At 42.7% G+C, this 13190-nt stretch overlaps 1 protein-coding gene across 1 annotated transcript in view; it reads right to left on the bottom strand.

The window, feature by feature from the left end:
- The window catches only part of PIPOX (pipecolic acid and sarcosine oxidase), an 82388-nt gene extending 69537 nt beyond the window's left edge, over nt 1-12851 (bottom strand). The window contains exon 1 of the mRNA XM_073667916.1: nt 12605-12851. Within this exon, the coding sequence (XP_073524017.1) occupies nt 12605-12721 (117 nt within the window). The 5' untranslated portion in view covers nt 12722-12851. The remainder of the gene's footprint in view (nt 1-12604) is intronic.
- Between the last annotated feature and the right edge of the window lie 339 nt (nt 12852-13190).

Below are 13190 nucleotides of genomic sequence, written 5' to 3'. Positions count from 1 at the left end.
TTTGTTCTGTGTAGTGTATGGTCTGGAGAGGGAAGTCTCCAGGCAGTGTTGGGCTGAAGCCAGAGAGCAACAGCGGAGGACTGGTGTTGCTGAGACTGCACTGTGCTACCTGGAGCAGTCCGAGCCTTGCTTGCTAATAGACTGTTGTACTTTCTCCTTTGTTTTCCCGTTAACCCCGAAGAGGGCCTGTTTTTTTTTATGGGACACTGCTGGAGCTTATGCCGCACAATAAACCCGCAGGAAGTTTACCCGAACCGTGTGTCCTGTGTCTGCCTCCGGAGAGCTGAGCGAGTTGCTTTACCACAGCCTTTAAATCAGAGATTTATGTCACGCAAAATAAGTAATAAGTAACATTTCCCACATGTCTCCTTTACATGAGCACAATTTTTGAAACAAAATGTTTTCGTTAGGAAGTTATAAGGGTTAAAAGTTGACCAGTGATTTCTCATTTTTCCAACAAAATTTACAAAACCATTTTTTTAGGGACCACATCACATTTGAAGTGACTTTGAAGGGTCTACATGACAGGAAATACCTAAATGTGACACCATTCTAAAAACTGTAGCCCTGGAGGTGCTCAAAACCAAATTCAAGAAGTTTACTAACCCTTCACGTGCTTCACAGGAACTGAAGCAACATGGAAGGAAAAAATGAACATTTAAATTTTTTTCACCAAAATTTTACTTCAGACCCAAATTTTTTTATTTTCACAAGGGTAACAAGAGAAAATGGTTCACAAAATTTGTTGTGCAATTTCTCCTCAGCATGCCGATATTCCACTGTTTGGGAGCACAGCCGAAATTGGAAGGAGCCCCGTTTGACTTTTTGAACGCAAAATTGGCTGGAAGAGCGGACGCCATGTCGGATTTGGAGAACCCCTGATGTCCGTAAACAGTGGAAACCCCCCCACAACTGACTCCATTTTGGAAACTACACCCCTCAAGGATTTTATAATAAGGATTTAGAACCCAAAAGTACTACACATTTGATAACATTAGGTCATCATATTGAATACGTCATCATTAGTGTTGAGCTCAAGTGCTCGCTACTCGAATTTGCATCGGGTGCTCGGATATGCACTGAGTGTCGCAGGTGCTCCTGTGACATGCTCGCGTCTCCGCCCCGCATGTTTTGTGGCTGTTAGATAGCCAAAAAACATGAGGGGATTGCCATACATGGGAAATCCCCGCATGTCTTTTTTGGGGAGTCTAACAGCCTAACCCCAATTTTAATACAACCCTAACCCAACCCTAACACTAACACATCCCTAAACTTAACACCAACCCTAACCCTGACTAACTTTTATTTTATAACTTTTATTTGATTAAGGGGTTGACAAAGGGGGATTTTATTAACTAGATTTTGACTTTTGATCACTGTGATAGACCCTATCACAGTGATCAAAAGAAACCAATAGAAAAAATGATCTTCTGTCGTCAGGTACCGGCCGGCAGATCTCGGCGGGTGCACTGTGCATGCGACCAACAATTTTTTTAAGAAGATGACACGGAGGGCCGGGGGATGGATCAGGAGAGCCTGGGGAAAGCAGAAATACTATGTGGGCTTGGGGGGAGTCATTTCTCTCTCTTCTGACATGTATATCATGTCAGAACAGAGAGAAATGATTGTAACAGCAGCACACTTTTTTTTACTTGATCGCCGTTATTCATTGAATCTGCGATCACTAGCTCTGATCATGTTCTCCAGGGTCCCAGCTACTCCTGGTAGCTGAAACCCAGGAGATTTTCGGACTCTGGGGGGGGATACAGCATTATTCCCGATCACCTTTTTAAAACGACAATGAGGGAATAAGGCCCCGTTTTAATGCATATCGGCAATCGTTAAGGGCTTAAAGCAGTTTTTCAGCCAAACCAGGAGTAGATCCTGAAGGAAGAAATGGTATAAATAAAAGACATAGGACTCCTCTCAAGTGAATGTAGACTTTTGAGCTCAGCATTCATTCATTCTTCATAACTTCTGAAAGGATAAATTAGTACACCCGTCTTGCATTTGAAATGCTCCAGTTAAATATAGTGAGTGGTGGAGGATAATATTAAGTGACAATTGCCACATCTGAAGAAAATGTAATTTGGGTTTTGTCAATATAGAGATTTTATTGAGAACCTAAAGCTGTCCTCGTGCTGTGTTGTGTGTAACCAACCAGAAGGCAATGGAAGCAAGAATTGGTACCGAAACATATCCAAGGGCCGTGAGACGGAGGGAGATGATGACACAATATGAACTGATTCCAAGTATGATGAAATTGTACCTTGTATTATCAGTACATTATGGAGATTTATCAGAACTGGTGCAAAGGCAAAGTAGAGACTGTTTGTTCCATTTCAAAACTGCCTTTGAAACATGACAGATCTAATTAGTTACTAGGGGCAACTTCCCCACTTTTGCTCTGCACCCATTTTGAAAAATCTACCCACATATATTCTTAGTAGGTATGGAAAACCAACTCTACAGCGGGCTGTAGGTAAGGAATGAGGCTTTCATCTTGGGGCAGATTCAAGTCTAAGAAAATAAAAGCTGTCTTTGTTGTCCATAGGAACCTGAATCTGTACCTTTTTTCTTAATCCCTACCTACCATGAGCCATAACTTTTTGTTTTCTTTATTTTTTTTTAATGGTATTGAAAAACAGAACAAAAATTCTTGGGGCAATGTAATTCCGCCATTGCTTTCTAGGTTTTGTTTTTAAGGTGTTCACGTGCAGTAAAAATGGCATATTGACTTTATTCTTTGGATAAGTATTGTTATAGAAATATCAAATTAAAGGGAACCTGACACCAGGTTTGTGCTTCGTGTGGATGTCGCATCCTACGTCATCCACACAGTGTCCCCGGCATCACGCTCCTGTGCAGGCATACTAGAGCAAAGCAGTGCAGTGCGCATGCGCCGGAAAAGGTCAAAGAGACTCGGCGCATGCGCACTACAGTACTTTGCTCTGCCCTGGTCAGGTACGTCTGCGCAGGAGTGCGATGCCGGGGACACTGTGTGGATGACATAGGACGTGTCATCCATATGAAGCAGAGGAGAGGAGGTTGGCATCATAATCAGAAGGGATGCACCGGACCAAGAAAGCAACGCCCACTGGACCAAGACAGAGACGCCCATCGGACCCGACCACCCCGTAGGTGAGTGTTACAGGCCTGATTCAGGGCAAATATACAGCATATTAGTATGATGTATATGAGGGCTGAAAGGTGGTGGCCATATCTCATATGGGACTAACCTGGTGACAGGTTCCCTTTTAATGTAGTTTTTTTATACTTCGCTACTTAAACTACATGGGACAAGCTGTAGTTTTTATTGGTAAAGTTCTGGGGTATAAATGACTTTTTGATCACTTTTGTAACATGCTTCCTTTCTTCCTTCTGTGCCAGTTTCCACTGCTGTCAGATATGGCATAGGCAACTTCTCTCTCCTCATGCTTAGCATGGGCATTGCCCTGCCATTTCTAGTTATTTATTGCTACAATCTTGGTGCGCTTATTATTAGATTCACCTGTTTCTGACGTATTCTTAACAACTTGCATTTCCCTTTCTTATGAAATTCACCGCGCACGGTGTTTAGATCATTAGTTTTATATTTATTGGTTGATTAAATATTTTCAAGGAAATTATTAATCTATTTATTTAATTTTATTAATCCTACTGGAGAATTTCAACCTGGATTGTTTAAAGGGGTTATCTAGGACCAGTGTCGGACTGGGGTGTCTGGGGCCCACAGGAGGAATTGATCCTAGGGGCCTACCCTACAGCTATATGCAAATACCTGTTAACCGTTATCCCTGTTATAGTGGAGCGTCGACTGTAAATTGCAGACGGCTCGTGCACAGCTACTGTGCACATGCTATAACTGGGATGTACAATTACGGTAGTTTGCATTAAAGGGGTTCTTTGGTTAAAACAATTTATCATCACCGATCCATGGGCTCCACAAAATAGGTGGTAACTTATTGATCGTTTGGGTCTTAACATTGGAAAACGCACCTATCAGAAGAATGGGGAAGTTTTATCACTGTCAGGGCACTTATGCCCATTTTAAAATGCAGCGGCAGGTGGGACGTCTGACCGCAGCCTCATTCATTCTCTTTGCGGCTTCCAGAAAAAACAAGAACAGCCACTGAGGGAATGAATGGATCAGTGGTCAAGTCGCACATGAGCTCCAGTCTAATGGGGATAAAAGCTCCACATTCTACCAATCGGTGCAGGTCCCAGAATTCAGTCCCCCACTTATCACTTATCCTGTGGAGAGGTGATTACTTGTTTTCCCCGGAGAACCCCTGTAAGTGCATCTTGTTTCAAGTATTTAATCACTAATGGAAATGAAGAATCTTCTCCTAATTAATATCAGAGAGAACAAATGACCGTCATACACAACACAATCCACTATGCCAACACCAATAGTACAAGGGAGAAATACCACCACACCATGAACAGACATTAACAGCATATAGCGTCCAAATAATTCCCCATCATTGCTCTCCCCCACTTCCATCATTGCTCTCCCCATCCCCATCATTGCTCTCCGCCACATTCTCCATCATTGCTTTCCCCCATCCCCATCATTGCTCTCTCCCTCCTTCTCCATCATTGCTCTCTCCTACCTTCTCCATCAATGTCATATCTCCCTCACCTTCTCCATCATTGTCATATCTGCCCCACCTCCTCCATCATTGTCATATCTCCCTCACCTTCTCCATCATTGTCATATGTCCCCCACCTCCTCCATCATTGTCATATCTCCTCCATCATTGCCATATCTCCCCCACCTCCTCCTTCATCATTGCCATATCTCCCCCACCTCCTCCATCATCACTGCCATATCTCCCCCTAACTCCTCCATCATTATTGCCATATCTTCTCCCACCTCCTCCATCATTGCTATATCTCCCTCCACCTCCTCCATCATTGCCATATCTCACCCCACCTCCCTCATCATTGCCATATCTCCCCCCACCTCCTCCATCATTGTCATATCTTCCCCACCTCCTCCATCATCATTGCCATATCTCCCCCACCTCCTCCATCATCATTGCCATATTTCCCCCACCTCCTCCATCATCACTGCCATAACTCCCCCTAACTCCTCCATCATCAATGCCATATCTCCCCCGCCTTCTCCATCATCACTGCCATAACTCCCCCTAACTCCTCCATCATCATTGCCATATCTCCCCCGCCTTCTCCATCATCATTGCCATATCGGCCCCCACCACCTCCATCATTATTGCCATATCTCCTCCACCACCTCCATCATTATTGCCATATCTCCCCCCACCTCTTCCATCATCATTGTCATATCTCCCCCCACCTCCTCCATCATTGCCATATCTCCACCCACCTCCTCCATCATCAATGCCATATCTCCCACCTCCTCCATCATCATTGCCAGATCTCCCCCCAACTCCCCATCATTATTGCCATATCTTCCCCCACCTCCTCCATCATTGCTATATCTCCCTCCACCTCCTCCATCATTGCCATATCTCACGCCACCTCCTCCATCATTGCCATATCTCACCCCACCTCCCTCATCATTGCCATATCTCCCCCCACCTCCTCCTTCATTGTCATATCTCCCCCACCTCCTTCATCATCATTGCCATATCTCCCCCACCTCTTCCATCATCATTGCCATATCTCCCCCCACCTCCTCCATCATCATTGCCATATCTCCCCCCACCTCCTCCATCATTATTGCTTTCCCTCATCCCCAGTGTATTAGTTAAAAAACAAAAAAAAAAACACATACCTATCTGCTCATTCCCCCGCAGCATCCTCTTTGCCGACAACTTTCTCCCTGACACAAGCCCGCGCTTCATGAGGACGTCATCAAGCCGCGCAAGCCTGTGTCAGGGAGAAAGCGCCGGGCAGGAAACAGAGGACGGATCCCTCCAGCTCCGCTACCATATTCCTTCTGTCAGCAGTGGAGCTGGAGGGATCGCTCCCTGCCCGCCACACACGATGAGGGCAATCTGGCCATGGGCCCACCGGAGTCTAGGGGTCCAAGAAGCAGGCCAGATTGCCCTCATTATCAGCCACACTGCAAGGGCCCCATCCACCTCCGGGCCCCGATGCAGGTGCACCGGCGGCCATGTTAACCAGCGGACCCCCGTGCATCCTGCTCGGGGGCCCGTCGAGGACCCGGGCACACACCAGGTGCCCCAGTCCGAGCCTGTTTTGGACTATTATATATTTATTTACAATGGGCCTAAGAAGTAACAGGCAAGGAATTGCTAACTACTTGTCCATTCTGCACGCTGCCGGCTCAGAGCGGTTTGACTGCCCCTGCCGGAGATTTTGCGGCTTCCGCTGACATCACATCAGCAGAGCAGTTGATTCTCCTCCGTTCTGCTCTGTTGACAGGGCGTGACTGCCGTTCTCATACTGATTGACAATCAGCTACTGGCTGCCTCGCTGTCGGAAGCTGTCTGTGGATCAGCATGACGTTGGCAATCATGCCACATTGACAGAGCAGCCCGAAAGAGGAAGAGCTACTCCGTTGATATGAAGCGGTAATATCGCTGGCTGGAGCAACCCGTGACCTGGCATGGGGTATAACAGGCAGGTAGTTATCAATTACCTGCCTGTTAGTTCTTAGGCCCATATTAAAAAAATTAAATAAACTAGTCCAGGAAAACCACTTTAATTGTTGGTACAAAACACTGCTTATTGTACATTGATCATTTTTGTCATTTACCTTTAAGTTGATTCATTTTCAAACTAAATATAAAAGACATTAAAACAGACGGTAAAGGAAGCCGGACCCTAAGAATTATTTCAGGGAAGTCATATATCTCCGAAATATGCAGGCTTGAACATACATTAATCTCCAATGCTTGCTAAGGACCATTACACTTTTTATATTAACTATGAAAATACACTTGAAGAATTATTCCTCACTTTTGCTCTTGAAGCACTATTGTAATTAATCTTTTGAAAATGGGAATCTAAAAATATCTGATTCCTTCCTCACAGGAACTTATAAAAAAAAGACTGTACATTGAAAAAAAAGGAAAAGGTAGCATTTTGAAGGACTTCCTTGAAATGTAGCACAGAGGTCTTCGTAATAAAACATAATTCTCTCTTGTCAATTAGATCATTTCATTAAATATGAAACATACATTGATATTATCATACTGCATTGAATTGCTCTATTTTACCACGATAACCTTCCCAAAATTTTTTCACAGCTAAGTTGTATAATCAAAAAAGTATTTCATACTGTACGGGTATATTCTACAAAATGTAGCTACACCCAAAAGGCAGCCATGTTGGAGTATTCTGAATTAAATTTTTTTCTGATTAGTAATTAATGTGGATAATATGCAGTTTTCTAATGAAAACTGGTCCTACCTATGGAAAGTTTATCTCTACAAGATATAGATGACGAACAGAATTTAAAGAACTTGTCAGGGGTGTAGCTTTAAAACATTTAGGGGTAGCAGGTGTAACTGATCCCTGGTGCCTGAGAGAGCCCAAACCCCTTTTTCTACAAAAGTAGACGACAGGACTATAAATGATACATGGTAGGTGAGGCCATTTTTGAAGATTTGCACTGGCATTTAGGAGTTTCATGTTACATCTCCATGATAGGGCACATTCAGATGGCCATATAAATCAGAGCTAGAATGGAACGCAATGCACGGACTGGCCGGCGGCTCTCCCGACCCGAGCGTGACAGCTGCATAGAAATATATGAAGCTGTCACGCTTGGGTCGGGAGAACCGCTGGCCAGTCCGAGCATTGCGTTCTGATTTATACAGTCGTCTGATGCCGCCCTTAGCAGCATCAGTAGAATTTTAGTCTTAAAGTCTTAAAATTGCCAGATCATAAAATTTTACTAAATTCAGACCATGAAAAAACAGTCGTCTGAACAGATGAATTGAATAACATTGGTTCGAGTGCTGTGTGTGATTTCAGTTTTTCTCATGGACAGCAAAATACGGGCATGAGAACATACCCTTGGCCCACCTGATTCCTATGGTGTGTAGGGCCAGTCGGCCGTGTTTGTGTCAGTTATTTGATGGATCAATCCCCGCCATGAGTTTCTTTTTATCTGCTGCACTGATGGCATATTGATGCTACATGCATAAAATAAGGACCTCTATTGGCTGCATCTGTATTTTATTCATTCGCCATATAGTTCAAGAGGCCTTTTTCATTGGCAAAACAGATGAAAGTATTGTATACTACGTTCTTGAACTACGCATGCATTTTTAAGGTCAATGTGAACAGACTCATAAATTAACATTAGCTTCTTACTGTGGACAGAAAAGGAAACGGATGTATACCTGATGAAAAATAAACGCTCTAAGGGCTAAAGCATCTATGGTACATTTCAGAATACAGCTTGTTTCACTATGTCAGCTGGTACTCGCATCTATGTATCTAGCACAGTATAATGTTTTGCAAGTTGCAACTGACAATTCTACCAATAAAAAAAATTATATTGTACAAAACTTACTATTTTATTAGGAGTCAACAGCAGATGTACAGTATACTGCATAAGCATACATGTGCATGCACCTGGGACATGTGCTGGGCTTCAAACATAGGGGGGAATTTATCATTTTTTCTAGGCCAGTTTAGGGGCATCAAAAAGGCACCAAATGTTAACACTTTTTGCCCTTTTGCAACACGTGTTTGGGGGGGGGGGGTCTGTGTTTCTTTGTGGACCAAGTTTCCTTTTTTGTTCCGAGACACAGGACAATTCTTACAATGCCACTAAGGATCTGTGAAAAACTCTTATAGCACACTGATTAACAGCATCCTAGTTGCATCATAGTTCTTTTCCATTTTTTATTGTTTGCAAGGAGAAGTTTGAGAGACCTCCATCAGTGGAGTTTAGCAAAATTGGCATGGTCTTTCATGGCACAAAAAAATTACTATAATTGACGCCGGAAAACTGGCATATGTTGTAGCTGGAATCTACACCAGCTCATGACTGGCATCAATTTTATTTTCTGGCGCACACAAAGTCCAAACATACCAAATTTGTTAAGGGGCTAGTGCCCCTTACTCCAACATGCTTTTGGCTCAAGACTGGCGTATGATAAGCCATCATAAATTCCCCACTTCCAATGATGCCCAAATCTTTTGTAAGCCATGCTGAATTGTTAGTCATTGTGTTGTACTTCTGTTATAAAAAGGATGATAATGACTGTGTAATCATACACCACAATGACCGACTGGTCACATGCATGGATCTCCTCTTGAAACTAACTGGGAATGAGATATAAGTGCTGACAATCTGTGTATTGTGCTGCAGAATATGTTGGCGCTGTATACAACAGGTATAAAATAAACAATATTACAGATTGAGGGGTATTGTACTCTCCTCGGGGGGGGGGTAAATTTAACAACTGTATTTTGATTTTCTGCTTTTAAAGGTCACGTTCACATGTTCAGTATTTGGTCAGTATGTTATATCAGTATTTGTAAGCTAAAACCAGGAGTGGAACAATCAGAGAAAAAGTATAATGGAAACACATGTACCACTTACAAATACATTAGTGCAAAATACTGACCGAATACTGAAAGTGTGAACGTGGCCTCAAACTTAGCTTTAATGAGTATTAATTAAATGAAATTGGTTAATAAAGAACATTGCCAGAGAATTATTGACATGTCAATTCCTGCAGTGGATTTTCTCCACATAGTGTGGATGAGATTTTGTGATATCAAATTGCAAACGTTGTTATTGTAACATGCAGTAGATTTTCCCCAAAAAATAGATGGAAAATCCTCCATGTATCTAACTCGTGTGGACAAAGCTCAAGGCTAAGTGTTACACTCGCGCCTGGACTGTTTAGCGTGAGTTTGGAATGTGGTCCCACTGGGCCATGGATTGAGGAGTGCCTGGAGGGGCGTGAGTAAGTGCCACTCCCAGACCGACCTCGAATATACGACAACTGGTGATGCCGTGAGCCGAGGAGAGTCTGGAAGGGGGGGACCAGGTGCTACACCAGGGCAGACCTCAGACACACGGCTGCTGACCCTCAATGAGATATGTAGGTAATGGCAGGTTTGGCTGGTGTACAGATAAGCACTGGCAGGTGCGGACGAGTTGGTCCCAGTTCAGACTGGACGGACAGGCAAGGACACCGCAGACGCGGCCAGGCAGGGCACAGCTCTGTTCACAAAGAGTGGACAGGGACAGGTTCACACAGGACACCTATAAGGATACGTACGGACAAGACAGATAGGAACAAGTTCACACTTACAAAGAAGTAGCAAGTGTACAGCGACAACAGATTAGAGTTAGGCACTCGTTCAGACACAAGAGGTGAAGGGAAATATCCATACACAGATACAAACAGGATCACGGATAGGTCCCAATTCAGACAGGAACTGACAAAAGTACAGGTTATAAGGGTACAGGCCTGGATATTCAGACCCCAGGGTGGCATAAACAGGGATAGAAACAGGACAGGACCTGGCAACTCAGCAGACACACACACTCACACACCCAATCACACATTCAGTATTTGGTGAGCTTTCCATCAGTATTTGTAAGCCCAAATCAGGAGTGAGAAGTCAGGAGAAAAGTATAATAGAAACACGTCATCACTTCTGTATTTATCACCCACTCCTGGTTTTGGCTTACAAATACTGATGCAAATACTGACCAAATACTGAACGTGTGATTGTGGCCTTTCACCTGCGGATTTACTTAATCTTATTTAAGTCTAAGGAGAGAAACGTGTTTGAAAAAAAGTAGACATGTACAGAGTCAAGGGACAATCTTGCCAAGTACAATATTTGGGTCAGTGAAAAAGTCAGACAGCATTCTGATGTCGTTCTAGTGCTACTTGTTTTTCAATAACTGTTTACTGTTTTATTCACACATTCATCCATGAAAAAATAGACCTTTTATTCTCAGGTGTCAACCTATTTACATCAGGGAGGCATCCTAGTTGCGTCGGATTTGCTGGACTACGTCAGACCTGCGTGAAATTTTTTTTTTTCAATAATGTGGTGAACCAGGGAACGTATCGAAGAGTGTTTATTTCAATAAAGTATTTTTTTGTGTCTGTTCTCTTTTTATTTCTGGATTAGTAATGGGGGTGTCTGATAGACACCTCTCCATTATTAACACCAATGCTTGATGTCAGGTGTGTGTTTGGTCAATTCACAGCTGACATCAACTCCAAGCGCCATTACCCTAATTGCCACCGCACCATGGCATCAGGAAGAGTCAAGGAGAAGTGCCAGAAGAGGAGCATCTCGTGTAATGCGCCACTTCTGGGGCGGCTGGGGGCTGGTATTTTTAGGCTGGGAAGGGTGCAATAACCATGGACATTCCCAGCCTGATAATATCAGCTCATAGCTGTCTGCTTTACCATTGCTGGTTACCAAAAATGGGGGGGACTCCACGTCATTTGTTTTCATTTATTTATTAGGTTAATACATGTACAATGAGCAAGGCACATATTATATATCTCACGGATATCTATTATCTATCTATTTATCTATTAGCACATCTTTAACACATAAAAATCAGTCATTTCTTTTCTGAATTATATTCTGGTATGTGTCACACGAATGTCATCCGTGTGCCGTAATTATCTACATGGACCCATTGACTCGTATTGGCCCTTGTCATCCATGCTGCCGGAGAAAAACGGGCATGTCTACATGTGGGTCACACGGTCCATAATGGGTACGCGTCTCCGGTACGTGTAAAAACGGATGCTAAATGTACTGGAGACAAGTACATGTGAAGGGGGCTTAAGGCAATATCTGAAGGCAAGTGCTAGACAGACAATTCCTCTGTAGCCTGCCCACAAACCTGCATCCTTTTTACAAACATGTTTTGTTTGAAATTTTGTTGTATAGTTTTATATAAATGAAACAAAAAAATATAGGAACGGTGGTCATCTGCTACTTGTCACAGTGTATCAGTTTCTTTTTTCATCATTTACATATAGTATATTATACAAATTCATATTTTTAATTCCGCCTGGTGAGTGCTGGCTGTAATGAGCAAAATGTAATAATTCAGTCTTGATGAGAAATATATTGAACTCTGATTTAATAGGAATATCTACTGTAACCATAATAGCATTGTCACATACATCAATGCTACATTAATTTAATACACATGTGATATACAGTTTAATAAATGCCGACAATTAATTTCCTAAAGATCCAGTGATTTAAGTTGCAATTAGTTAGATGCTCGTAACATGTAAGCGCCTTGCATATCTAGTACGGTAAATATAACTATAAGTTATAAGGACGCAGATTGGAGCCTGTGATATGAATATATAGTAAATATTGATAATAAATATCCTTCTTTATATCTTAAGGTCTCAGCCTGTTAATCAGGGCAGGTCAGGACTGTTTGATGAATTGCGACAATCTTCCAAAGTTCAACATTCTGAGTAAACACAAAACGATGAGAGAAAAGGTCACAATTCTTCTTGTTATTCTCTAATAAGTCATTTCACAGATGTAAAATGTGTTAAAGCCTCAGAATTAACCTAATGTATCTCCTTATGTTGTGCACTATCCTAGTGACTTAATACTTATCCACACATGGAACATGACTAAATGACGGCTCGGTGTACAGTGTCCCCCCTTGTACCTGCTCCAGCAGTAGGGTCTTCTTCTGGTTTTTAGCTAAGTGATAAGCAGTGAAGGAACCCTGGATTCCAGCTCCTAATACAATGCAGTCAAATACGGCGCTGCTGGGACCAGCCATGTTTACTTGCTTCTTCACAGTGAGGATATACAGCCCAGGAGGCCACAAGCCCCCGCTCAGACTCCACCAGGAGGAGGGAACATAGACTCATTGCTTAAAGCAGAAATATCCAGTTACTGCTGCAACAGTGTTATATGCACTGAATGACTTGTCACATTGTTGCAGTTGTTTGCACTTTAATCCTTTTCAGACTTGTATTGCTTGTCAGAAATCATTCACTAATCACTATAGATAAGATAATTCTGCAAATGATTATTGAAAGTGTCTATAAATACATAATTGCCAAATGCACAATGTCAGGCCCATATCTACTTAGAGATGAGCGGATAGAGCCATTGATGTTCGACTTGGAGTTGAATTTTCTCAAATTCTCAAATCCCTGTGAATTCAAACACTTTGCAACAATTTTGCAAAGATTGCAAAAATAAATAAATACCCGGCACGATTTTATACACTGCTGAAGACTCGA

This window comes from Phyllobates terribilis, unplaced genomic scaffold, assembly GCF_046119375.1.
Source record: "Phyllobates terribilis strain yellow unplaced genomic scaffold, ASM4611937v1 Scaffold_2__4_contigs__length_985480577, whole genome shotgun sequence".
In the NCBI taxonomy this organism is placed as follows: Eukaryota; Metazoa; Chordata; class Amphibia; order Anura; family Dendrobatidae; genus Phyllobates; species Phyllobates terribilis.
This window is presented reverse-complemented; position numbering and strand designations above follow the sequence as displayed.